This window comes from Leuresthes tenuis, unplaced genomic scaffold, assembly GCF_036924035.1.
Source record: "Leuresthes tenuis unplaced genomic scaffold, fLeuTen1.0.hap1 SCAF_7, whole genome shotgun sequence".
NCBI classification, from domain to species: domain Eukaryota; kingdom Metazoa; phylum Chordata; class Actinopteri; order Atheriniformes; family Atherinopsidae; genus Leuresthes; species Leuresthes tenuis.
The window spans coordinates 6,299,531-6,326,281 of NW_027325361.1; the positions used below are offsets into that span (position 1 = coordinate 6,299,531).

General features: G+C 39.6%; 2 protein-coding genes across 3 annotated transcripts; one reads left to right on the forward strand and one right to left on the reverse strand.

The window, feature by feature from the left end:
* The first annotated feature begins 475 nt into the window (after positions 1-475).
* zmat3 (zinc finger, matrin-type 3) lies at positions 476-16,539 on the forward strand. Of its 2 annotated transcripts, none has more exons than XM_072389001.1 (6): positions 476-609; positions 5,928-6,670; positions 6,756-6,896; positions 7,452-7,618; positions 7,942-8,045; positions 10,582-16,539. In XM_072389001.1, exons 1-6 carry the CDS (start codon positions 486-488, stop codon positions 10,788-10,790), a joined length of 1,488 nt encoding a protein of 495 aa, XP_072245102.1. In that variant the 5' UTR covers positions 476-485; the 3' UTR covers positions 10,791-16,539. The 2 variants fall into 2 exon arrangements, with proteins under 2 accessions (XP_072245102.1, XP_072245103.1); XM_072389002.1 differs by lacking the exon at positions 476-609 and adding an exon at positions 630-909.
* Positions 16,540-20,103: 3,564 nt separating this feature from the next.
* Positions 20,104-23,403, reverse strand: LOC140311265 (E3 ubiquitin-protein ligase RNF14-like). The gene is made up of 8 exons (XM_072388658.1): positions 23,113-23,403; positions 22,590-22,720; positions 22,146-22,505; positions 21,504-22,067; positions 21,277-21,355; positions 21,009-21,206; positions 20,385-20,554; positions 20,104-20,285 (listed from the first exon to the last, which is right to left on the reverse strand). Exons 1-8 carry the CDS (start codon positions 23,264-23,266, stop codon positions 20,223-20,225), a joined length of 1,719 nt encoding a protein of 572 aa, XP_072244759.1. The 5' UTR covers positions 23,267-23,403; the 3' UTR covers positions 20,104-20,222.
* Between the last annotated feature and the right edge of the window lie 3,348 nt (positions 23,404-26,751).

Below are 26,751 nucleotides of genomic sequence, written 5' to 3' on the forward strand. Positions count from 1 at the left end.
TCCCATAGCTGTAAGGTTTTATTTGTCCCATTCTATTTTTACACAACGTCAGCTGTTTTACACGCAGATTTGAGACTCATAAATTGCCAGCTCGAGTGATCTTAGTGTTCCACAGAGTTGTAACATATTTATTCAATGTGTCATTATTGCCACCCATGCAAAGAAGCAGCAGTGGCATCGGAAATGGACTGTACCAAGGAGGAAAGGGACGCTGGAGGAACCCTGCCAGCATTGAAGAGTTAAAAAGTCTGGCTTCGCGAATGGCACGATCTTTAACGATCTTCCGTGTGAGAATAGTAATAGAAGACGTTTAAAAGTTTGCGATTAAGCAGCATTCTTGTTGTCTGTCACTTTCCAGATTTCGCTCTCCTCTGGAGGTTTCCCCTCCGGTGAACGCCTCGGTGTCTGCGCGTTGGTAGGGGCTGTCATCCTGACTGACCGCCCGGTTTTTGGAGAGAAGAAGTTGGCAGAGAGATGTTCCTGCGATGATGGCGTTGCAGCTCAGGACCGGGGATGCAGCATACTATCAGAGTGCAGAATACTGCAGAAACTACTCTTCGCCTCCTGTCAGCTACGGTGACAGCAGCCATTATCTTGCACGTTTGCCAGGTAAGGAGAGGTTTGCCAACCGGGAGCCCCCTCTTTGACTGTCAGGAGTCTCATGCGCTAATGTGCAAGGATTAAGAAAATCTGACGCGAGACGATTGCAAATGGAACAGAGGAGGTTTGGTGGTGAGAGGGGTTGCCCTGGCGCTGCTGTCATACTGTAATGTCGGGTTGTGGGGTGCACCAGCCATGATTCTGCTCAGGAGCATGGATGCAGCGATGCAAAATCTGAGGCTGTCGATACTCAGATGGTCTCCTGCACCGCATGATAGCTCTATATCTCATGTTCGAAGGCTACTTCAGGTTTGTATCTGACTGTAATATGAAACAGCCCAAATGCAATGTTGTCTTCCGCCTCAAACATGACAGTCACACAGTCAAGTGGTCAGAAAATCGTTGTTGCACTGCTTGATCTTCACAGCTGACGGTGACATGAGGCACTTATACAGAAAGTGTTCCCTCATGCACCTGCGAGGTCGCTGCCAGAACGCTTTCCATGGGTTTTAGATACGTGGAACCCTACAGCTACATCCTATGGACACAATTTACAGCTGGAGAGGAATCAATTCACTTTAGAATTTACATTTTAATGAACAGTCGTTTGTCATCTTCATCCGGATTTGTCTGTCATTTTGAATAAACCGTATTGCAGTCTGATTAATCACACAATCAACAGAAAATGACGATCATGTTTTGTTCCAATAATCACTCAAGCAGTCTAACAGCTCAACATTTGTTGGAATGAGCTTTTCAAATCTTAGTGTGTAATCAGTTTAATCTATAGGCCTATTTCTATCTTACAGTCTAAACCCTAAATCAGCTTTTAAAAGATTATATCCTGATGATTACAGCTATGGATATGTTTGCTATATGCTTGTTTTTTCAGCCAGACATCTATCTGTGCAGAAGGTAGATGGCTAGAGCTGTTTTATTTTTTTCTTTTAAGTGGGGGTTGGATAATGATCAATACAGTAGTAGCAGCATAAAGCATAGGCCAAGTGACTTGTGCAGTCCTTAAAGGAGAATAACTATTACTATATGTATAAATGAATCCCTGGTAAAAAGCACTGATAACAGGATCTATTCTATAAATGATGACACAAATAAAAGATAAAAGTTCAATTTAGGTATAAAAGTGGAAGCTGTAGGCTTTGCCTCAATAACACAGTGAGAGATGTCCAAAGTACAGAGAGACAGATTTGGTTTTTGCTGTGAACTGTTCTTGTCCAGCGAAGCAGATGGAATAAGTGCAGGAGGCATGTGCTTCTCATCGCTCCATAATTGATGTGACACAACACAGAATGGCAAGAGGAACTCTAGAGAAAACGAACACTTGGCCTATTTAAAAATTCTCTGTGGAGACCATGAAATTAAAAGGCTTCGATGCGAGCATGTTTTGTTTCCGTTTCCTGAAGCTGCAAATTACAAACTCTTGAGTCAAACTCAAAAAAATCTGATGAGTGACTGATTCATGAATAGCCTATGTTCAAAAAAATTTTTTTTTCAAGCTGTGATAGGCTCTTTTGAGACTTTGAGAACAACATCAATAAACATGGGATGGATATTACAGTGCTAAAAATCTACTGGTCGCTTGCAACGATGGGCTTTGGGGTAATATTACATAAGCATGATTTTGACTTGCAAAGTTGATTCTGTTCTCTCCTAAATCCTTGGATTCAAAACAACAAATGTGTATTAATTAATCTAATTTTGACTTTGCAGTGCTGTGATAATGTGAATATGTTCTGCAGCTTTACGGACTGCACAACGTGACTACGGATATGTGTCTCTGAATAGAGGAGAAAGCTAACCTTGACCTATCTAGCACACATTAAACCTACGAGAGGCCAAAAGGGACAAAATTAGAGGACATTTTTGTTGTTTGTTTGTTGTATGTTTTAAAAGGACAAGAATTTGAAATACTCTGAGTAAAGAGAAAGCCACAGTCTGCTTATGATCATTGGCACTGATAGGCCTGTTTTGTAGCATACTATTACTGTATTCATCAGTGATTTTGGCTGCACATTTTTACAGTCTGCAGACTCATAGCTTATGATTGCTGCATATCACATTTGTTTTGCTGATTCCAGGTTTCCTCCTGATAATGCTGGCCCCAGGCCATCACTGCAAGACTCCTCACTTACTAGAAAAAGAAAATGTTTTCACAAAAGTAATAAAAAAAAGAAACACGCAGAGATGAATTCCAATTTGCAAAATGATCATTTTGACTATGTTATGAAGGATTTGGAATCCAGAACAAAAATGGGGACCAAACAAAAATGAAGAAAAAGGCTAAATGTGAATATCAATATTGACTGCTGAGTCTCAGCTTGAGTCAAGGGGTGCACATATAGGCAGCAAGATATCTCTCATTTGTGTTGTTTTCTATCATGATAATTGTGCTTTCAAAAAAGAAAACTTAATTAAACCAATAAAAACCTACATACATATCTCAAGGACTGTCTGAATACTGTCTGATGGCACTATCTTTTGAATTCTAACAGACTGACAGTAAGTGCTGCAACATGTGAACATGTTTTAAGAGTTATGCCTTGGAAAGGTGCAGCTTTATCTTACAAATGTAGGGGTTGAGGTCGTGATGATGTGTAAGTTCAGCCAAACAGAGTGTGTGAACTGCCTAGAAAATAAGATTGTAGCTCATGATTAATGTTCACTAAGACTCTAAATTTAAAGCAGAGATGTGACACTAGCAAACAGATGGAAATGTACTTCATAAGAATTAGCCCAGATACATTAGAGCAGAATAAAAAGCTAAATGAGTTTCATGAGTTTCAAAGGCCATGTGACCAAAAACTGTTGGTTCATGTTGACCTTGTTTTGTTTTTAGACACAGTATCAGCTTCACGATATTAAAGTGTAAAGTTGTTTTGAAAATACAAGACAGTTCCTAAGAGAGAAAATGAGCAGCTCAGGAAAAGAGGCACAATGACAAGATATTACCTTACAGCACCCAAATGTCCACCCATATATTTTACATTGACGCTGATATAGAATAAATGCAGTCTATCTAGTTTGATGCTTAACACAAGTTGTCTTTATGTACTGAACTGATTGATGGCTAAAGCAAAAATGGGTCACTTTCCCTGCAGTAGAGTTTCTGAAATGTTGCTGATTTAGTTGGGGATGTTAGGTTCAGATGAGGCTGCTGGTCAAAAAAGCTGTGATCAGTGGATCTGGCTCTGGATGCTGTAATTGAGATTACAGAGATTGTGTCTTCCATCAGCATTTGGGAATCTTGAACATTTGAAGAACAAAGGCCTATTTTGTAATGGTTATTGGCAACTCTGTGTCCATTTATTTGAATTATTCATGTTTATTGCAACATCAAAACTATGTTTTTTCCAGTTTTTCATCCATCTGTCATCTAAAACCTGCCATTTGTTTGGTGTATCTGAGGTGCACTCTCAGTTAATGAAAGCTGAGGACTTGTTAGAGCTGCCTTTCTTTACCTATCCACTCACTAACTCCTAGTAGCCAATATTAACCTTAATTTTTAGTGTTTACAACACAGAAATCACTGATGATACTCACTACGGAGGATACCTCCTCTAAAGGGGCTCGAAACACAGGACTGTAAAACCGTCCATGTGCAAGATATAAAAACAAAATTTTAATGCCAGTAAGTGGTGAAACTGCTGGATCTAGCACAGGGTCATCTTGCCGTTGATATGACTAATAGTAAGGTCAGTGTGTTGTCCAGCATACCTTTCTACTGAGGTCAGCCAGGCCAGGTGACAGACAGACAGCTGGACAGATTAGACAGACAGTCTGACAGCGAGCAGGAGTCAGAAACATAAACACCCCGGGGTGTTATTTTGGGTCCATGATTCACAGCCATTGGGCGTCCGATTGGATTCCAGATGAAAGATTCCAGCACAGTGCTTTTTGACACAGTTGTTGGCCTATGACTGACCTGACAATACAACCGGTTATAGACACAGACACACTCACATGCCCACCCATACACACAGTGGAGCATTAGGACCACCCAACACACACAAATCAGTGCCATTCCTAATTTTATGGCTTTCCTTCCTGTTTATACTACAGGCTACAGCACATACTCATAATCACACATTGTGTCAACTTATCCAAGTAGTCTTACTCTAGGCTGTGCAGATTTCGTTGTCACGCCCCCTATGCGTGTATATGTGATGTCCTGCATGCATGACTGCAGGCACTGCAGGCTTGGTAAGATCTTGGTGATGCCCACTGGAGTGCAAAGCTCCTCTGTCCGAGAATGTGTTTCTATTCTGTCATCTCTTCATTTCTCTCCTGCCTCAGGATTTCAAGAAATCTGTATTGTCCTTAATCACTGTACATCTGTCAACAGACAATATCGACATCATAAGTCACATTTATGATTTTCTAATCCAATGAACAGCAGATTTTTCTGTTAGAAAAAAAGGTGTTGTGTTTTTTTATACTGTGATTGTGTAGACATTTACAGCTATGTGACATTGATTAACATGTGAAATACATTTTTTTTTATTCTTCGCTTTGAGATAGACCTGCCATAATAGGTCATTCAAATTCTTGCCAATATCATGAATAATTACATTACTCATTTGGCTGAGTCTCTAAAAGGTCCTTTTTCTGACACGTTGAACATTGGTAGAATTCATATTTGCACAAAGCCTTGATGTTTAGCTCTGTGCTTTTTATGCTGAACCAGATAGGGATCACAGCCACTGTAGCTACTCTGCAAGGCTGTATTTAGGTTCAGCTGTCCTAAGAGCTAAATGATAACATCAGCATATTAAGATGCTCATGATGGAAATGTTGAAGTGCTGATCTATACAGAGTATGGCCTTTACATTGTTTATCATCTCAGTTTGCAGTCACATCTCTCTAATATTTGTTAAAAGTCAGTGGTGTCCTGAATTTACGACTATTCATTCTGAGAGGAACATGACTGTCTAAACAAGGATTCATGGCTGTCTTTGTGAAAATACAAGCTTGTGGTCTTGCTTAAAGAGAATACAGATAATCCCCAATACCAAGAGGAAACATTGTCCTGGAACTTTGAACCAAAGAAATTTCAAAATGGTTCATCCAAAAGCTGATCAAATATTTGTTATATGTTTAAACAAAAATTAGCATGATTTAAGAAAACTGAGATATGCCCTTATATTGTAGATAGTCTCTGAAACATATCTAGTTTTCATTAGTATAGTGTGGCAAAAGTCCACACAAGTAATTAAAAGTCAATGAGGCTATCAAGCCTTAATTTACAAAATACAAAAGCTGTGTTAATTCCAGATGAACTTGAATGATCACCCTGCCTCTGATGCTCACAGGTCCAGGAACCATGCTGAAGCCCCCCCTGAGTCTCTTCAGCCATCCCCAGCAGCCATTTCAACACATGGACTCTCTGCACCACTTTGGACCTCCACCAATGGTGCCTATGCAGCCTCTCGGCCCACCACCTATTGTCCCTGCTCAGGCAATTGGGCCCCCAACTATGGCTCCTCCTCAGAGTCTAGGGCCTTCTCACATAACTGCTACTCATACATTAAGGCCTCCACCTATTACCCCAACACATACCATAGCCCCCCCACCAATGACCCCAACTCAACCCCTTGGACCTCCACCAATGGCACACACTTTGGGCCCCCCACCTGTAGATCCTACACAAGCAATAGTACCTCCCACCATGGACCTCACACAACCACTAAGGCCTCCACATCTCAACCCTGCTCAGGCACTGGTTCCCCCACCTGTAGTGGCACCTGCAGCTGGCCGATTTCCCCTCCCTCCCAGTCCCTTGTCCTCACCTCCTGCTCCAGGCCCTGACCCTTCACAGATGCCCCCAAGGCCCCAAGGACCAGGTATCATCCCAGCCCCAGTTTCCAGCCTTGTCTGTGGTCCTCTTCCAGGTCAGGCAGCGCTAGCCAGCAAACATCCCCAGGATGAGGGCTCTTCCCTGGGGATGGAGGAGCAGGAGGACCCTCTGGGGCTGGAAGAACTGTGCAAACCACTGTACTGTAAACTCTGCAACGTTACGCTTAACTCCGCACAGCAGGCTCAGGCTCATTACCAGGTCAGCTTAAGTACACATTCACATATAACAAACTTGTGTAAAATATGAAGATACATAAACACAACTTATGCCTCTTTCTATTAAGGGAAAGAATCACAGTAAAAAGTTAAGAAATTTCTACGCTGGCAGTCAACAGCCGCCAGCCATCAGGATCCCAGAGGTCCTCGAGGGGGCTGGTCAGACGGCTGTCACTTCAGGATCTGGTGATGGTGATGCAGGCAGGCAGGTGAGGCCCAACTGCAGTAACTCAGTACTGACTTACCTGAATGTTAGCTGAGAATGTGGGTGTACTGCTGCTGAGGTCGCCACTGTGCTGTTAGAGGTTGTTTCCTCTGAGGAGGTGGAAGGGAACTGCAGAGCCACTCAGCTGTGGACTGTTCAGCACTGAACAGTTCGCTATTTCTTCAAATTGTCTGCATTTTTAAACAACCAATAAGGTGTTTATTTTTATCATAATTTCCTCAAACCTGAGTTAAAGCCTTATGTCAACATATAACAGCATTACAAATATGTCAAAATGTGTAACATCTACAGTTTTTCCATTTGATCCCTAATATTTCATCATCAGTGAGTGAATTCAAACTTATATTTAGACAGCTTGTAGATAAACCAGATAAGCCAATTCATTTCTCTTTCTTACTAATTTATTTTAGTGATCAGTAATTTTCTTGCTAAAAATTTTGACTTGATGGTCCTAAACATATCTCTCTCCTCTCTCAAAGTTTTTAGTCCCTAACTCCTCTCACCACAAACACTGTACTCCTTTGTCCCATGTCTGCAGGCTCTGTACAAGGGGGCGCCCCGGGTCATCTTAGCCACAGAGAACGACTATTGTAAATTGTGTGACGCCTCCTTCAGCTCACTAGCAGTTGCTCAGGCTCACTACCAAGGCAAGAACCATGCCAAGAAGCTACGACTGGCTGAGGCCCAACAGAACTCCAATAACATGTGGGTCTGGGGAGAGAAATATTTGCTGTATTGGCAGCAGTTTCCCTCCTTATTCAGCTTTATCAAAGCTTATGTCTTGCAAATGTTCACACTGACAACCTGAAGGTTCATGACAGATTTTCATCTTTGTAATTATATGTAAATAAAATACATTGTTACAATGATAAGAACAGTATGTTTGGGCCATGCTTTTGCACATTTGTTTTATTAGCTTCGTCAAGTCATCAATTAACCAAATAGTCATGCTTACATACTCATATAAGATAACTGTTCTATGCATCTTGGGGACCAACCTAAAGAGATTTTGTCTTCGCCTGTTACAGGGAAGGCAGTACTGAGGCAGCTCCAAGAAGAAACCGTAAAGATGGGAGTGAATACCGACTGGTGAAAAACCGTCGCAGCCCACAGATGCCCACTGCCATGACAGGTGAAAACGTATTTAGATAAACCTAAAGGGAGATTTTCATTCCATTCACATTTTTGTCATTGTTAAACTCAAAGTAGCAAAACAGCTTCTTCATGTGTAACCAATCAGCTCGTGTTAGCAGCTAAATATGCCACTTTTAGCAAACACAGGCAGACCAAACACAATGAAGTTTATGAAGAAATTAACTATCAGCTACCTCCGTTTCCCTGTGACACTGATCAATTCAGGTTGTTGAGTTAAACTGAATTGAATCCCAAAAGGACAGGTGTATTGTTGCAGTATAGATAAATACACAATAGTCATTAGCCATTATAACCATTCATTGTGTAAGACTACTGCTGTGGGCAGGGATGACCTCCTGTAACAGTCTTTGTTGTTGTGGAGCTGAAGAAGCCTCTGACTGAGGCCGCTGCTGTTTGATCATATCCTTTACACTGTTGTTATTGCTTTAATCAACATGAAGCTTCCTTTAAAGTTCACAACTTTGTTTGCATTTGGGTTTGGGGGTTTTCACATTTAATTTTTCTCATAAAATGTGATACATGATGTATAATGCCCCCTCTGTGTGTAAGCCTACATATTGAAGGTCAGTTTTTCCATGCAGAATGTCATGTTTAGCACCCATAGCTGACTTAGCATTAGCGAACGCCCTTGGGGCACAGAGAGAGAGAGGGGGGAGGGGGCATTTTTTTTCATCTGCTGATGTCAGTCAGTAACAACAAACAAGAAGGCACTCTTTAAGTCTTGCCTTTTCATGAGTGTAAAAAAACAACAACTAATGGGATATCTGCCACTTCATCAGTGGTTATTTTCAACGGCCTTTGATGGCTGCATTTGTTTGCTACAACAAAGGCTAACAGTGCAGAAAGAGTGAAAAACAAACCTAATTATGCGCATTCTTTACGACTTCACATACATACACATACATAAAAGTGTATGATAATATGACCCACCCTCTAAGTTGAGAAGTTAAACATTTTCCCAGTTTACTGTCTCACCTGATAGGTTTACGTGTTCTTTAATTCAGCTTGATGTTCCCCCTGTATATTATGGTCATATTTATATTTAGGCAAAAAAGTTGATTGAAGGCCCACCGCCTGTGTTGCGATCCTCAGTAATATCCACCATTCACATCACAAACAAGCAAGATAGCGACGGCGAAAGTGTCAAACTTGAAATTTCCCAATAAGGGCACACAGACAGATGGTTGATGTCTCAGTACATTAAGCTGACCAATCAAGTAGTTGGCATTTTGGAGATAACAATGAGTTTCTGAAAAAACATTTGCCAAGACGTCCTGCACAGTACAGATGATGTGTTTTTTGAACATTGATTAATGTAAACCCAAAGACCGATGGGAATGTCATTACTTTTGTGGATCTTTGGTTGTCAATTACCAAAAAGAAAGAAAACTCGGAGGACCACCAGATTGTCTACCATTCCTTCCTGAGATCTTTTTCTAACCATAGCAAAGTATTATTGTAAAAATGTTTTATTCCAGTTAGTTGGAGCAAAGGTTAAAAAACAGAAACAAACAACTCATGCTGGAGTAACAAGATACAGAACTGGAATTGGTCAATGCGAAACAATGATGAAGATCACATTTGTGCATTTTGCATGAATGTTTGCTGAGATTACAGTTACAACTAGTTAGCAACTAGTTTAGATAATCCATCTAACAGTTAAAAAAGTAGAGACCATTTGAAATGGTGTAAAAAAAAATGTATTGATCGCCAAAATTAGAAATGGTTTAATGATCAGACTTCAATGAACCTGCTGGAGCAGGTCATGCTGTAGTGAGGCACTGATGAAGGGAGGGTTAGAGCAGGACCCTGGCGTTTTGATGCTGGTGATGGATGAGCTGTGATAAGAGGAGGCAGAGACTTCTGATGAGGCCCCTCAGGCATCAGATAGAGGTGGTGAGGGGGAGGAGGTGGGTTGCACAAAAACAGGTTTGGAGGGAGAATGACAGAGCAGCTCTGCTCTGTGATTTAAAGAACCGGGATCTGACTGATTAGCTTGAGAAAACAGCATGCAAGGAGAATATTGCGCGAGAACAGTGCCATAAAAATTAAGAATGATGTATGTTTGACAGTAAGAAGTGACCAAAGTAACAGGAGGGAATACTGAACAGCAGGGAATAAACAGGCAAGAGAGAAGAAATCTTCCTTAATAAACTTATGTAAAAGCTACATTTGAAAAGACTTTCAAAATCAAAAGTCAGAAGTGAGGGAGTGAACTGAAGGACTGCGTCTGTTAAATATTTGATGGCTCTGGTTTCCTAAAAGAAAGAACTCAAAATTTTGAAAATATTTTAAGAACATTTAAGAAATCAGGATTTTATTGCAATATTCATTTGACTGAATGAATTGGTTAAACAAAAAATATATAAGAAAAATAAAAATGATTATTTCCAGCCTTTAACAAATCTTTTTGTCCTTCCTGCTGTCATAATAGATAAATCACAAGTGCCTCACCCTCTTAATTTGTAGTACTGACTCCTCTTGTCTATTTTCTTTAATTGTCCTCCCTTCAGGGCCATACTACAACCCCAGACCAAGGCAGCGCATCCCCAGGGATTTGGCCATGTGCGTGACTCCCAGTGGACAGTTCTACTGCTCCATGTGCAACTGTGGAGCTGAGCAGGAGACGGACTTCAGGCAGCACCTGGAGAGCAAGCAGCACAAAGCCAAAGTGTCGGAATTAAGATACCGCCATGAGATGGAGAACCTCGGCTACAGCTAAGAGACATATAAGGGGAGGGATGGAAAAGACAGATCTAGAGTGGGGCAGAAAAGATTGACAGAGGAAGCACACAGGGCAGTGAATGTAACACTTGCTCATGTTTGAGGAACATATTCAGTGAGAGCAATTAGCCCAAGCGGCCACCAGATCTTGTTGCAGCTCAGTTGATATACGGATGAAACATTAAATCTTGACAGGAGCATAAATATAAATGGATGGCTTTAGCTCAAGTGGTAGATCAGGTTGTCCACTAAGTTCAATTTTGACAGTTTGATCACTAGCCCCTCCTGTTTGTATATTAAAGTGTCCTTGGGCGAGACCCTAAACCCCAAGTTGCCGCCGACAGGCACACATCCTCTGCCCATCCCATCTGCTCCAACATAGGAAACTATAATTGGATTTGAAATTGGTATTATTGCTGTTTATTGAATCTGGTGCAACACACAGAAAATATTTTCAAGACACAGCTCAGACAGAAAAGGAAAATGTCTGTTTGACGCAATATCTTTTGGAATACTTTTTCTGGTCTTCTCACCTTCAAAGCTTTGAGTAGGTTTCATTCTGACTCAGGTTACAAGTGAATGCAAATGAAATGCAAAACAATCTTTGGCTTGATGGGCAGTTGGAAGAGAATCAGTGGTCATCAGAAAGCCTTGTGAAGAAGAGAGCTTATGGATGAATATGAGGCACGCAGAGAGTTAAAGCATCAAAAGAGATTGAAAAACACAGATAAACTGGTGGTCGTAGTGGAAACAACAGGAAATACTGGGTCAGAACATCTTGGAAAAACAATCGGGACAAAGGTTTTATTTTGACGGTATTTTTTCAGTCATCACTACAGGTATTTTGTACAGGCCCTGCAGCAGGCCAACTGTTGGCATATTTAGCATCTTTACAACACAACATAGGTGATAAAATTCAATGCACTACTTGCTGATAAAAAAGAAAGCACAATAAACTACATGTGGTATAGCTGTGTTATACAAATCTGGTAGTCTTAGCTGAACTCAGATCAGTCCTTTGGTGAAATTCAGGCAAAAGGCTAAGCACTGGCTAGCCTTGTTAATGCTTTTGGAGGGGAAATGGGCTATAGCTCTGGCAAGCCAGTTTGGAAACCAGTCTGTGGTGTTTTAGGTACTTTTTAAAATTTTGTGTCATCTATACATAAGCTATATAAATATTCTTAGATTACATTAAATATGTAAATATAGTGATAAACATGAATCCTACTGATCCTTTAGTTGATATTAGCCTACTTATATATTGTAAATTTCCATAATCAGTTGGATAATTATCAGGAATCTTAAACCATGTGTGCACTGACTGAATGTCTATTTATCTGCACTGTTTGTTTGTGTGGGGATTGTACTGTAGGCCCTTCACACCACCTTTGTTCATCAGTGAAGAGCTATTCCTCTGATACCATCAGCATGTGGTGAAAAGCTGCTAATTTCTTCATCTTGAGTGCATTTTCTGGAAGATAATGTGCTAGGAGAGGCTATCTCTCAAGCTCAGACTACTTTTGATGCTGGTACAAGCTGAATCTTTGTCTTGAGAAATAGCTAAACTTCAAATTAGTTTGCTAATTGCAGTGCTCCTGGAATTGTCTGGTTGTGAGACATATCGTTTGATTCTCTTGATCAACCTTGATTCCCACACGGGACATAACCAGGTTTTACTGCTGCGTGAGACGGCAGCAGCGGGGTGTATGGAACGACTCTGGATTTGCAGGCAAATGTGTTTTGTTGTTGGTCTCATCTTTGTATGACCCAGGCCCAGCTTTTTTCTCCTTTAGCCTTAAATACCAGTTATAATTTATTATATAATTTGCTTTTCTGTTCCAGTTCAGTAGGACTCAGCTGCACTCACAAGGCATTTCGAGTTTTCAGTCATTCTAAATTACTAAAAATGGGTACTGTGCCTTTAATTTTGGTTATGATCTCTACGGGATTTCAAGATGACAATGACAGTATATAATGCCCATATTTATTATATTATTATTATTGACAGAGTGATAAGTAAAGAAATGTTTCAGTATGGCTAAAACGATAATTTGTGGGTGTATTAAACTGCACTTGTGTTGACTGAAGGTAGATTCAAAAGATAAAAACCTTCACTTTTAATTTGGTTTCCCACTCTTCTCTCGAAAACAACAATTCTGCACACACAATTCGTCATCATAAAATTACTCAAAGTCCCATCGCTTACATAATTAGACGTGTTGGAGAGTGTTGAAAGCAGCATCCTGGCTTTCTCTTTTCTCGGTTTAGTTGGCTTTGGGGAGCAGCAGCTGCTCACATGTTTTATTTGTCTCGGGAGCACCAACACACCACACACATGAGTACACATAGGAGAACAGCACTGTGAGGAGAAAGTACTGTGGTGTTTGGGGGATTAAAAGACAAGAGAAAGGCAGAGACAAAGAAAGGGCAACAAAATAAAATGGTCGACTGTTTATCGGCCCGTGGGCCCGTGGGCTGTGCAGTTTAATCAAAACGGAACAATGGGAAGCTGATAGAAGAAGAGCTGTAACCAAAGCTGTGGGTGAGACAGCTAGTCAAGGAGTTTTTACGTTAGACAGAGTTACAGTCTGTTAATAGCACTCATCCCCCTCCTCCTAGAAATAACATGCTTTTGTTTCTCATGAAAGCACTGGTAGCATAACCTTTTACTGTGTTGACAGAATCCTGGATTGAAAATGAGAGTCACACTCCACTGCAGCTATTGAAAACCCTCAGCAAGAAAAACTAGGAATGGAGGAACAGAGGAATGGTGAGGATGAGGGGATCATAGGAAACTAACAAGCGATGCTCTGAAAGCCCCCTTTGGTTCTGCTCAACATGCTTACACCCTTTACAGTATCAGAAGTTTTATTTATTTATTTATTGCTTTTTGACCATTTAAAATGACTTGTAACAGTATCTATTTTGGCTCCAGCCAATATATTGGTTATGTGCAGCTTAACCAAATATTAATATTTTTTTGCAAGATTTATCTGAACAAAGTTTGACTATCCAGGAAAAACGGGCATTCAATGGATTAAAATAGATAATTTTTCATTTTCCTAAAGGTGGATGTGAATTACATGTTGCTAATTTTTAAGTGAAATATTTTAGACATTTAAAAAACAATCTTTCTTTACTAAGGGTTCCAAAGAACTCTGGCCTGTGTTGAACCCGAGCACACAATGCAGAACTTGTTTGTTTTCGGTCAAATAATGCCACGAGAGCAGAGACGAGTGTTGACTAGTTCCCATGGCAGCCTCGTCGGAAGGGCACACACGTGGATAATATTGACTCTTAATAAAGGAATGAAATTAAGAAACCACTGTGAAAACAAATGAAGCTATTCCATTACCCGTTAACAGGTATCAAACTCTGGCAATCTGCACTTGTACTTCATGTGTGGTCACTGAAATTGATTAGATTGTATAGATGCTTATAAAGACAGGATTTATTTGTCGTCTGGTCTGTTTATGTATTGAAATACTTCAAATACATGAGGTACTTCTGTTTCATTCTATGTTTTCTTGTAATAGTCTTTAGGGGTTGAGAACCGTAATATACAAATAATTCTTGGTTTTACTGTTAATAACCAATAATGTTATCTAAATGCTGATGAGTTTCAGCAGCTATAGTTATATGCTGTACTTCACTGTTTTGTTTTAAATGACAGAGAAGTGTTCCATATTGCCACTTATAAACTGTATCTGGTTTATTTCATGCATGAGTGAAGTCGTACTTGATAACTGCTGAGATGTTTCTGCTGCTGAGTGAAAATATGAGGTTTATAAGACTGGATGGTTGTTTGCGTGCTGCAGTGAATATACAGAAAGGTGCTGGAAGAAATCACAATTTTTGCACTGCATAACATGTTTATAAAGAAAGTATTCTAGCATATCTTGTTAAGTTTAAGTGAAGACTTTGCTATTTTAATGTTTACAAGGTGAGAAGTTGAAGCTGTCACGAATGTGTATCATATTTGTGATTCTGCGTGTTTATTCACATGCTGCACTGTTGGACTGAGCAAATCAGAGTAGATGGTCAATGTTGTGAGATTAGGTTTAAAAAAAAACAATGCTGTAGCCTTAGAAACAACTTCATTATATAATTTATTTGTTTATTATACTGCAGTAAAAGGTCTGACATCACTCAAAGAGATGAGAGACCTTTCCTCCCTTCTTAAGGGATTTAATAAAAAAAATCTAAATCATTTGGTTATCATTTCTCCAGATTACTCCAGTCTGGCGATTGTGAGGAATGCCACTGATATTAGACATCCATACTCAGTAGCATTTGATCATCTGGTGCTAAAATGAGGGCATGACTCTTTACATCATCAGTAAGAGCTAAAGAAGCTTTCTAAAGAAAACGGGGCCATTATCAAAACTCTACTCATTTTGATTTACCCAGATGTTGTTATTTGTTTAATTGAGATTTTTAAAGTAGCATTTCTTGGACAGTTAAACATTTCAAGAAATTAGTATTTTGCACTTTTTGGCAAAGATTTTAGTGAGAAGATAAAATTCTTATATTGTTGCCACAAATCTAGAAGATGATTAGCATAGCTCAGTGCAAAAACAATGACAAAACGGTTACTTGAACACATCAAAAACTCGCTATTGGTATTTATGTCTGTCTTGTGGCCTATTTCATGCCATTTGTAGTCTTAGGAGGAAATAACTCATGCAACTTACTTCTTAGCTGTGTCCATCATCCCAGAACATGTCCACTAAAGAAATGGTAACTTTCTCCCATAAAACCCAGAAAGGGTTAAGGTTCTTGCTCTTCCCTGCGGTAGCTGCTGAAAGCTTTAGGTCAAAACCTTTGGGAAAACCTATTTTCAGTCTACAGATAATCACAACACAAAACTATTTTCACAGAAGTGTTGAGCCAAAGTCAGGAATTTAGGCAGATGGATGTCTGCCCTGAGCCTCCCAGAGGTATACCAACTCACATTGAACTCACACTGTAAAGTGATGACTTTACTATGTAGTTTTCTGAGATTACATGTTTAGCTTTGGTGCTATACAGTATAAATAAAACACATTTTAATATGATTCAGAGTCCTTATTACTTTAGGGATTCTAGTGATTTTGTCTACAATAAAATTCTTTCTTGGATTTTGAATTAGCTCCGGCCACTCAAGCCGAGCATTTTGAGCAGACTAGGTTTTTCAGGGCCTCCCTTTGCTTCTGTTTTGACAGGAAATATGTGAATATGCAAAAGTGGGTAGTAAGTGGAACCTTCAAGAAGCTGTAGGTAGATGTTAGAATGACATTTTTCCAAATTTACATTCTTTATGTTAAGATATATTTATCATCTCCTGATTTCAGATTCAGCACACTTATAAGAGAGTTACATTAAATGCTCCAAAATGTAGTTTTTTCCTGCATTTATTGTGTCTGCTATATTGGTTTCTAGTAGTTTAACGTATTGTAAAAAAAATAAGATGGCTTATTCTTGCTTCACATAAAAGCTTGTGTATCCTGGTCTACACACTGAGTCAGTTTTGTGCACTGACAGAATTCAGGTTGTCCCTCCTCCATTTACTGTCTGCGGCCCTGAATCTTTTGCAGCGCCCCTGCAGGACATCATCTACTCCTGTAATAGATGTGAAAACCTCAGCACACTTTCAGTGCCTCTGGACAATGTTGCCAACACACCACGGACTGATTGAATGGATCCATGCACGACAGATGCTCTGATTTCTGAGGCTGTATGTGTGTTTTCTGACAGAATAATAAATGTGCAGATGAAACTGAGCTGTGTTGATGATTATTACAGTGAATCAGCATCTCAGTTGTTCTCCTCTGTTGCCGTGCTCGCACTGCTCTGGGGGAAATAAGCATTCTGTTAGCTAATGCTGTTCTTGGTTCACATAGAAAAGATGCACTGATAACCAGGCTATATCCATTATTGTTGATATTACTTCTGCCACTCCTTCAGTTTATCTGTCAGCAGGATATATCATGAGCAGATGGCCTGAAATATAATGTGCTGGCCTCAAATTTGAGCTATTAGCTTTCAGGAGTACCTATAAACTGGATTATTATAGGTGGTTCTTATGATACTCAAATCATTCATTTAAGTTGTGTGACAAAACAGCCCCCAGGTACAATTGGAGCAGAACATTTGGCAACAAGGACAAGCACTCGTTTCTTGTTGCTGTCAGTTTGTAGTTTCTGACACTGTTTCACAGCTGCGTATGCATTTAAGTCTTTCTTTGCAATGGCAGTTTTCTTTTTTCGACTCTTTACTCTTTTTGCTGGGTGACATATTTCTCATTTCAATGTAATCTTATGCTTGCATCATTCTTTTGATACATTTAGGGCCTCCAGAAGCAAAGACAAGAAAACAGCCCCAGACCATGACCTCCACCATGTAAACAGCTTTTTGACTGAAACTTCTTCATAATGTTATGAACAGTTGAAATCGCTAAGACCTTGCATTCATAGCTTTATAAGTTTTATGATAATACCATTTATGAATATCTATGAAGTTCTGCAGTCTTCACCTTTGGGAAAAAGAAACCAGAATCTACCAACTCTTTATCATGTAGTGAAATTGAGCCCAAGTCACTGTTATTTTATTGTATTTAAATTTTTCACTATATGCTTTTCTTTATATGCTGCTGCTCTTCAATAACTTTGTTATGAACATGTCGCAATAATTTGTTCAAACAAATTTGGTTAATTTACTTTTATTACCAGGAATTTTTATAGATTTGTAAATACATCTCAGAGGTGCCACTAAATGTGACTATGACCAATTCCCTCCTCAAATAACTGAAGAGACTAAAATAAAAACTTAGATTTATGCTTTCACTTCCCAGATTCTGAACTCTGAAATTCTCCCGCATAATTTGTGCCTTTAAATGCACAAATGACAGTAGAATTAACAATCTGTCACTTAGACATCAACAGACCTCAAGACACCTGAAGTTCAGTATGGACTCTAAAGTGAAACAAGGTATGCTTTTATGAAAGGAAAAGCCTGAAATCTTGACCCTTACAGTGAGGGTCTCTGTTATGCCATGATGGCATATTGTTGGCATTGGTTGGCTGAACTTGTCCCTGTATAGAGAAGACATGACAAATTTCTATCCTGATGGGACTGTTCTCTTGCAGGATGATAATGCCATAATTTCTTGCACATGATGGGTCGTGAATGGCTTGAAAGGTAAGAAACTTATGTGAATGTGCTTTGGACCTCACAGTGAAGCTGATATGTCAGCACATGGTGGCCCAGCACCTTTGGTTGTGTTTTCCTTAAATTTGTCATCCTGTCATTGTAGAGCAAATATATGTGTACACACGTTTATACATGTATACACATTTTCTCTCTCACATGAACCTCAAAGAGGCCTGACCAACACAAATACAATTCAAGCCATGGTTACGGTCCCTCAGGCCCCGTTAGGGCACTGCGGGTCAGTAAGGCAAACAGTTGTTTAGACATTTTTGAGGAAGTGATGACCTCTGTGTGGAAACTGGATCTTTCCTGGAAGAGACACAGGAACATAAGCTCACTGACTTCATATGAGAGACAGCTGTGGACTTCTGATCATGTCTCAGGCAGCCTGGGGACATGCAGCAGGGGTCTTTGTTCCACTGTTTTGACAGAACAGTCGAGGAAGGGAGGGGGAACGCTTATAAAAACAGGAAGTCAATGTGTAGGCAGATACCGAACGCCCAATAGCTACCTGAAAGCTGTTGTTTCAAGGGGGACTGAAATGTGTAAATACTGTGCAGTTCAGTAATCTGAGGCCTCTGCTGCTACTTTCTGATGTGACTTTCAATGAATAAAAACCAACCTTTCTCCTGTTTGCTTTAAAGTGACATTCAAACTTATGTCGTTTGTCTCATAGCCTCAAAATATTTCAACTGTAAGGGTATAGAACAACTAAAACTGGAGCAATTCATTAAGTGCTGCACTATAAAACCCCTTTATAGTACCCTCTTTTGAAAATACGGTATACATAGTCAACGCTAATGATATTAGCTATAACATTTTAGGGGTTTGGACCGATGGTTTTATAAAAACCGAACATTTTTTTAATGTTATCCATTACCTTGGGCAGTATTTGCTGATTTTATATATAGAAATCTGATAAAGTACTTGAGGAATTATGTCTCTATATTATCAAGGTTTGTAAGAGCACTGCTTTGGTCATTCTTGTTATTTAGTGCCATCTACAGATCATGACACAGTACAACACGCAGTATGTGACTCAAGGGATTCAGTTGAATATCTGAAATTTCTGACTGCAAAATGAGTCTCCATATTTTTTTCCTTCATCTCTGAGCCTGTTTGTAAAAGCCTGTTTATATTGTTCACAATTTCATAGAAGATTTAGTTGACTACATTCCCTCTGATGAAGTGGTGCAGTACGTAGATAAGAAACACTATCCAGGAAAAAGATTGTCTTGAAAGCATTAATAGACTATACACTGTACATTGTTTTAAAAGATGACCATCTGAGAATTTTGCGACCAGATTTCATCTTGTTTATTCAAGTGCCTTGTGTGAACACAATTGAGGACAGTTACCTAAACTTATCTCATTAATCACAGAACTCCTCACAAATGTGCACTTCAAACAGAAATGAAAGCAAGAGAGGAAGTAAAGCCCCAATAATTTAGACGGATGTAGCTAAGCCATATAGCAAGAGCCATAGCTCTGTGGAGTATGGAGCTAAGTATTTTAGCTCCCAGAAGTAATCACTTCAGGAGCTTCTTTACAAATTGTACTGTATTTGTTGGAGAAAAAAAATCATCACAATCTTTGAGTAACTGTCACAGATGTACCAACAAGTAGCTTAGTAGTAAGTAACTTTAGAAACTACTGCAGAGCCTGATTTATTGTTAGGCTGCTTCTCTCCCATTGATCAGCTTTAAAAATCTCTCCATCTAAATAACCAAAATGTGTTTTAGACCCCACTGCAGCTGCTTACCTTGTTTAAAAAGTTATTTGAAAGATAATGGCCTTGCGTCATCTCATGGTTACAGCTCAGCGCTGCGTTTGATGCGACTGATCACAGCATTCTATTGTAGACACTGGAACATGTTAGTGGATTTAAAGGAGCCATAAAGTGTCCTAAAAATCTGTTATGTTGTGAACTGGTGCTATATTACTAAGGTTGCATTTATCTACATTAAACTGGGAAAAAATAAATATACATATAATATATATATATATATATAAAAATATAATAACTGTTTCTTGTGTACAGCTCTGTTGAGATGACAGAAAAACATATGCTATTATTATAATTTCTTTAACCAACTTGAAGTTGAGTTTTATATGTATCATCAAGTGTTAAATTGTATAAAAGAAGTGTTAAAAAGTCTCCATTCTCCCCATAGCTTGAGGTAAAAGTATCTGAAGGATTACATAGATAAGCTTTGGAGGCAGTATCTGAAGTGTGGAGTCAGTCCCAGCAGAAGGGCCGATGACACTGAGTGCAATACATGTGGTTACATCCGCCATTCTTCTGCAACACAAAACACATCATCATATGTGTAAACAAAGACAGGTGAGCGTAATGCAATCAGAAACAACTGTGAACTAATTTACTGTTGAAATAAAATACCTCTATTGGGCAGAAGCAGTGAGGACAGGCCTTGGTATTGGCAGCCTTCCACTGACTATTCAGATTTGCCTCAGCAGACAGAAGTATTTTGTGGCCGTATCTGCTCATCAAAAGGCGCCGTCTCTGCTTACTGCCAGTCATATAGTCATCCAGAACAGCCTTGAGTCCCTCTGAAGCACACAGCAACATGGAACATTATATCAGACACACAGCAGCACATACACAAACTGAACATTCAACCAAGGAATGCCATATATATATATGTATAAATATACCATCTAGTAATGGTTGCAATAGCATATTACAACCAAGTCATCCCCATCCACTGCTGTAAATATATACATTGGGGTCTTCTATCATTTTGATTGTGTATCGACTCTAAAACTTTAAATCTAAGACTTTAAATTTCGACATAAGAATGATTGGTCACCCCAGCAAGAAAAGCTGTTAGTTATGCACCTTTTCTGTTGTTTCAGAATATGATCCACTCTAATAGATTTGTGAGAATAACGTAAATATTTCTTAAATTTTAGGAAGAGAAAATATAGTCTCTATTGTTTACCTCAACGATGCTTTCCAACTTAATGTCAAAGTACATTTACAGCATGCGCATTTGTTGTGTACCTTCTGATTGTGGCAGGGTTTGCAGCACATCTTCATTAATCTGCTCTGCCATCTCTTTATGACACTCGTTTGGTCCATGGTAGGTCTTTTTACAGGTGACACAGAAGGCAAAGCTGCACACAGAGCACAAAGCTGCACTGCTGGATTTATCCGCAATGACAACCGAACCGCAAGAATGTCGAGGACAGTACGTCACATCTGAGAGGAGAGAGAAAGTTGTAAGTAAGATGGATCTAAAGATATTGCTTCTAATACAAGAGAAGCCCACCTGACATGCGGTCAAGTGTAGACTGAAGAAGGAGACGATCGTATCGGCTGAATAACTTCTCCCCTACAAGGCTTTTCACCTACAAAACAGGAGATCAGAGAAGCGAGATGCATGACTTTTTACCTATTTATAATATTCTGATAAAAGTGTGTATATCTGCATAAAAGAAATATGTCCATTTCCTCACATACAATCTTCTAATGTCCTAACTCTTACTCTGAGTGTACCTGTGCAGGGGTTGGGGTCGCAGCGCAGCCTGCCTGAGGACAGGTGACACCCTGTATGTTTCCCTCTGTTATTTGGACCTGACAGAACTGCCTGAGACAGGCCTGGCAGAACATGTGACCACACTCATACAGCTGCATACACTCTGACCCAAGCCAACCCATATAGCAAATACCACAGTCAAACACTGTGGTGGCAAACACTTTCTGTTTCTGTGCTGCATCATGGATCAAAATCTGGGATAGAAGATGTTGCGATGGAGTTAAGGAGAGACCAGGTAGGTTTTGGGCTTTGTATGGATAGGTGGGCTTGATGGGTAAAGAGGCTGCTTCTTGCTCAACTGGATCTAGAGGGCTTGAGGAGCTTGAGGGAGGCAATACTACAGCTGAAGAATCCCCTTCACTTAAGACATCCTCCTCGCTAATTTCAGACTGAGTAAATGGAATAAGTTCAGATTTGCCTCTTGCTGAGAGGGGATCATCCTGGTTGTCGGACTTAAATTCAGAACTCTGAAAAGCTTTTGTATCTGGGGCATGTGCAATTTGGTTTGGTTTGGTTTGGTCAGTCTTGTAAGAATGATTCTTTGGATAATCTGCGTTTAGGCCGATCTGACTGTGGTAGGAAGTTAAATCATGTTGGTCAGCTTTGTAGGAGTCTCCATGAGAGTCGGTGGTGCTTCTGTTTGAGGCTGAAGAATTTAGTAGATTTTCTCCAGATGGTACCGGCTGATCTGGTCCACAAATATCTGACACATTAAAACACTGGTCAGACGTTGGTTCTGAATTTGGAGTGTGTTCATCATCTTTTGCTTTTGACGGCTCAGAATCTTGTTTGCTCTGGTTACATTGCAGAGTGCTGCGTTCATCAGAAGGAAGCTCCAGCAAAGTATAGATGTCCAAAAACTTCAGGGCATCTCCTTTCAGAAACTGTATCCAGGAGAAGAGCACCACAGCGCCCCCAGTGGCCTGGTAGATGTCGGCAAGCTCAGCACTGAGTGCAGTCAACTGAGGGGGAGAGTTCAAACAAACTGATGTAATCTTTAATGAGTTTCTGCAATCTGTGTCACTGTGATTGCTTCTATTATTTACCTGTGTGGGATTAAGCCAGCTGCAGGTGAGGGTGAAGGAGGGAGGAGAGGAGGAAGGATAGTCCTCAGGAAGTTCAAAGGTCAGAAGCAGTGGTGGGAGGGAGGAGACAACATACTGCCTCAATGTGTCACCTTATAGAAAGAAAAACAACGAGGTAATATAGCCAAAGCTCATCATAGAAAAACAACACACTTCTGAACTTTTTAAATAAGATAGTTTCAGGTTATGCACATACAAATAAAAACTGAAATATAATGGTGAAATGATGGTTTAGAGATAGGCTAAGGTTTCTTTTTGTACTTGTTGTAAGATTGGTTATTCTTTTATTTATGTTAAGCTATTGGAACCAGTGAAATAGAGCTAGTTGGTTTTAAACCTTTACAGATGAGATTAAGCTAGTTTGCATTGAAACAAATTTAGATACTCATAAATAGCATTCATAGCACGAAATAGAACATTTTGCGCAGGATCAAAGTATCTGTTCAATTAACGTCTACTTCATGCTATTAGTTGGCATATTTACCGTCTTTCAGAACCACAATGAAATCTGCAGGAATCTCTGCAGACACTCGGATGTCTCCGGCAGATTTCGACTCATCCCGGACAAACTCCTCGGAACTAAAAATACTCTGTAGGACGAGCAGTTCGTTTACCTGCTCCTCCAAGTCCGTATTCATCCCCCTAATTCAAGATAATCTGTAAAACACGCTTTGTCCCTTCCGAATAATTTTCCTACAGACGTAAATGGATAAATTTATTTAAACAACGCTAACTAACTATATTACCACGTTGAAAACGCTTGTTCAAATCCCAGATATCCACTATGACTGCAGTCAGCTTTCTGGTCCATATGAGTCCGTCCCTCCGCTGACGCATTAAAAGCTGCAGACTTGTATTATGTAAAGACGAAGATACGGCGGCAACCTCATTAGTGCTGCTGCTGATAATGGAAACATTATGGACAAAGGGCGTGGGCCATGTCCCAACTTTATTTATTTTCAAGCATAAGAAGGTACATTTCACGAAAACTTTCCTCACATATTAAATAGAAATCCCACTAATAATGTTACAATAGTATTAACTACTAGCTGCACTTGTACCAGATTGTTGGAACAACACAACTAATTTACTGACTGCTATTTTTCTGTGTATTCATTTAAGTAATATCTATAATTCAGCACTTATGATCAGGTGTACTGTACACATTGATTGCACACTTTTATTCTTCTTCCACCACGGAAAATAAGGTGTAGCTTGTTGTAAAAAGGGTATGACTGTACAACAACAATCACATATCTCTCCTTCAGCTTGTTTGGCACTGGGAGTGGTTTGGTGTGTGTGCTGGTAGAGGGATTTCACAGTTGCTATGAGCCAGTGGCTGTAGTTGGGTGTTGATTGAACACAGGTCCGTATGGTCTAGTCTATTTAGTCACTTGCAGCACAACACTAGTGACTTTCTCTTGTGATCTCTGTGTGCAGATGTGATGTGAATGCTGCTATCTAGACATTACATTAATTGACTAAGTAAGTCTGTTTGGCAGAGGCGTGTATGCAAGATGTAGTTTAACATGAGCAGTAACTCTTTCGCTTTTAATCTGTATGCCAAAGAATAAATGTGTTTCCCTGCTTTTGTCCAGAGTGTGGTGCCACCGGGAAGAGGATTACAGTTGAGCCAATACACCAAAAATAATCTGGTTTCACTTTTTCCCATAGGAAAGTAAATGTATCCTTGATTTAGTGTGTCATCGGTCTGATGGTGTGCTAGGAGCACAAACACCAAATGCCATTATGCTTTAGCCTGTAGTTATTACATTATATCTGGCTCTGGGTCAAATAATCTGACAGACTCGAGAAAGCAGCAACCATGTAATATCAGCAAAGAAAGCTTTGGAGATATTTGCAATTCGCAACTCATCATGTCGTATGAAAATAATCAGGCTAAATATGTGGAATACTTTCTTCATGTTTGTAATGCTAAAATCAGTGACATAATTACCAGTCCAGAACTAACAGACTGGAGAAAGGGTGAGGCAAAAATACAAGTCATTATTGTTGAGATAGGTATGTAAACAGGACCACATATGCCTAACTACAAAGTAAGAAACATTTCATTTAAGATTACAAGTTTTTTTCTTTTTTTTCCTTGAGAAACAGTAGTAAAGGTATGGGATAAATGGATGGCTAACATGTTCATTAAGAAGCTTTTAACCAGCATCTGTTTGCCTCTGCCATAGTGAACTGAGTTTTTGACTAGCTGCCAATGAAAACCTTGTTCATAAAGAGAGCTACAAGAGACCAGCTATGATTAAGAATAATAACTTCAATATCAGTTGCAGCTATGCTTTTTTTCAGGTTAACTTGGCTCTGTATGACCATATGTGCACTATCTCTGTTTTAGTGTGTGTAAACCTCTGTGTTACTGGCACTTAATTGCATTCAAATGGTGCTCAAACAGACATTATAATCTACACCACAAACATCTTCAACATTATAATCATATTTGGTTTTCAAAACGCACACTGTATGGACTATTCAGTGTGAGTTCATGTCATCTGTTCCCATGTGGGCAGCTCTCTGTCTCAACAAATCTCTGAATCGGGAAGTTTTCATATTTCTGCTTACCTATGTTTATATGTTGCAAAAAAGCCCATAATGCTATATTGACTGCTTATAATATGCGGTTCACATGAATAATAATATATATTTTTTATTGCTTTTTAAGTGCATTGCCGAGTTTAGAAAAAATTGACTACAGAATTTGTTCACTCCACTCGCTCCTTGGCTGTTAGCTTAAAGTAAAGCATTTAGATTTAGAACAGACACTCTCTGATGCAAGTCTTTCAAGTTAGATCTAGAAGAAGTGCTGCCTACACCGAGTGTACCACATATCACACCTCCTGTCCTTCTGTGACACAAAACACAAAAACAGATTTTGAAGCAGATTTGGGCCAAACATAACAGGAGCATTTAAAATTCTGTCTTAACTATTATTTGATGTGACTAATATTTTATGTGATATTTGATATGACTAAAACTTGATGTGAAAATGTGTCTTTGTGCATAAGTTTGTGTGCATGTAAACACCAGTATTTTGCAGAAGCAGTGAAGACAGGCCTTATTGACATCTATTAACTTCTTGTTGTGTTTGTAAATTTCATATTAATCTTCAAAGGGGGCAACATCACACTGTGGCTATATCTGCAGAAGATCCCGCCTCTGCTCACTGCCACTGATGTCATCATCTCAAAGAGCCCCCACACCCTCTGAAGCACACACAGCAACACACAGCGTTGCTTCAGCAACATAACAGCAGCATTCTCATAATGAATTGACTTATTCAATGTTCTTCTGTACATTTACTCTCCATTTAAACTTTAAAGGCATAGATTTATATTGAAATCACCCAAACACAACTCATTGTGAATGACTGAGTTAAATTTCTTTAGCACTGAACACAAATATTAGAAATATTCAGTCATAAATATTCATGCTTTGTTGTCTGTCTGTTGCCTCTGTGGTGGAAATTTTAGTAAGGCACAGAAACAGTTATTTCTTTTGAGGAGAAAAGCGGCTTTTAATAATAATATCTTGCAAGAGAGAACAATACAGTACAAAATACAGAGTTGCTCTGACCACTGAGGCAAAGACACTCAGTTATAATGCCCACTTGTCACATCATCCTTCCTTGGGTATAGTTGATCGTTCTTATCTAGTCTACCTTCCCTCCCCAAACAACAGTTGAAGTTTCCCAGACACAGTCATAAATATCTGCTTCATCCCTGTCCCCCTTAAAGTGCAGCTACTTCATTATAACAAGCCCACCATTGTAAAGAGGAATTGAATAAAACAGGACAGGATGGTGCCTTGCAGCTCAGTCATTTGCAGGTTATACACAGTAACACTCAATACAATGCATATAAGAATACATTTTCCATTACACCTCTTTTAGAGACTTAACGGATCACAACTAGGTCCCTCTGAGATTCCAGGGAAATTGCTTCTGGAGTTTGGGATATCAGGGAAGCTTTGGCATGCTGTTAGGTCCCTGTGAGGTGATGGTGAGAGCTGTTCAGTGTGAGCACTGGTGCTGAGGAAGGTAAACAGCTTGAGTATCAGGTGGTCACAGCTCTGCTTTTTGCAAATGGTGTCCGTCTGGCACAAT

Excerpts from the sequence above, each read along its gene's own strand:
- zmat3 (XM_072389001.1), top strand. The coding sequence starts at position 486 with ATGATGGCGTTGCAGCTCAGGACCGGGGATGCAGCATACTATCAGAGT. Across the intron at positions 610-5,927 it reads TTATCTTGCACGTTTGCCAG|GTCCAGGAACCATGCTGAAG; the intron begins GTAAGGAGAGGT and ends TGATGCTCACAG. Across the intron at positions 6,671-6,755 it reads AGGCTCAGGCTCATTACCAG|GGAAAGAATCACAGTAAAAA; the intron begins GTCAGCTTAAGT and ends CTTTCTATTAAG.
- LOC140311265 (XM_072388658.1), bottom strand. The coding sequence starts at position 23,266 with ATGAATACGGACTTGGAGGAGCAGGTAAACGAACTGCTCGTCCTACAG. Across the intron at positions 22,721-23,112 it reads CATTGTGGTTCTGAAAGACG|GTGACACATTGAGGCAGTAT; the intron begins GTAAATATGCCA and ends TCTTTCTATAAG. Across the intron at positions 21,356-21,503 it reads CGACCCCAACCCCTGCACAG|GTGAAAAGCCTTGTAGGGGA; the intron begins GTACACTCAGAG and ends CCTGTTTTGTAG.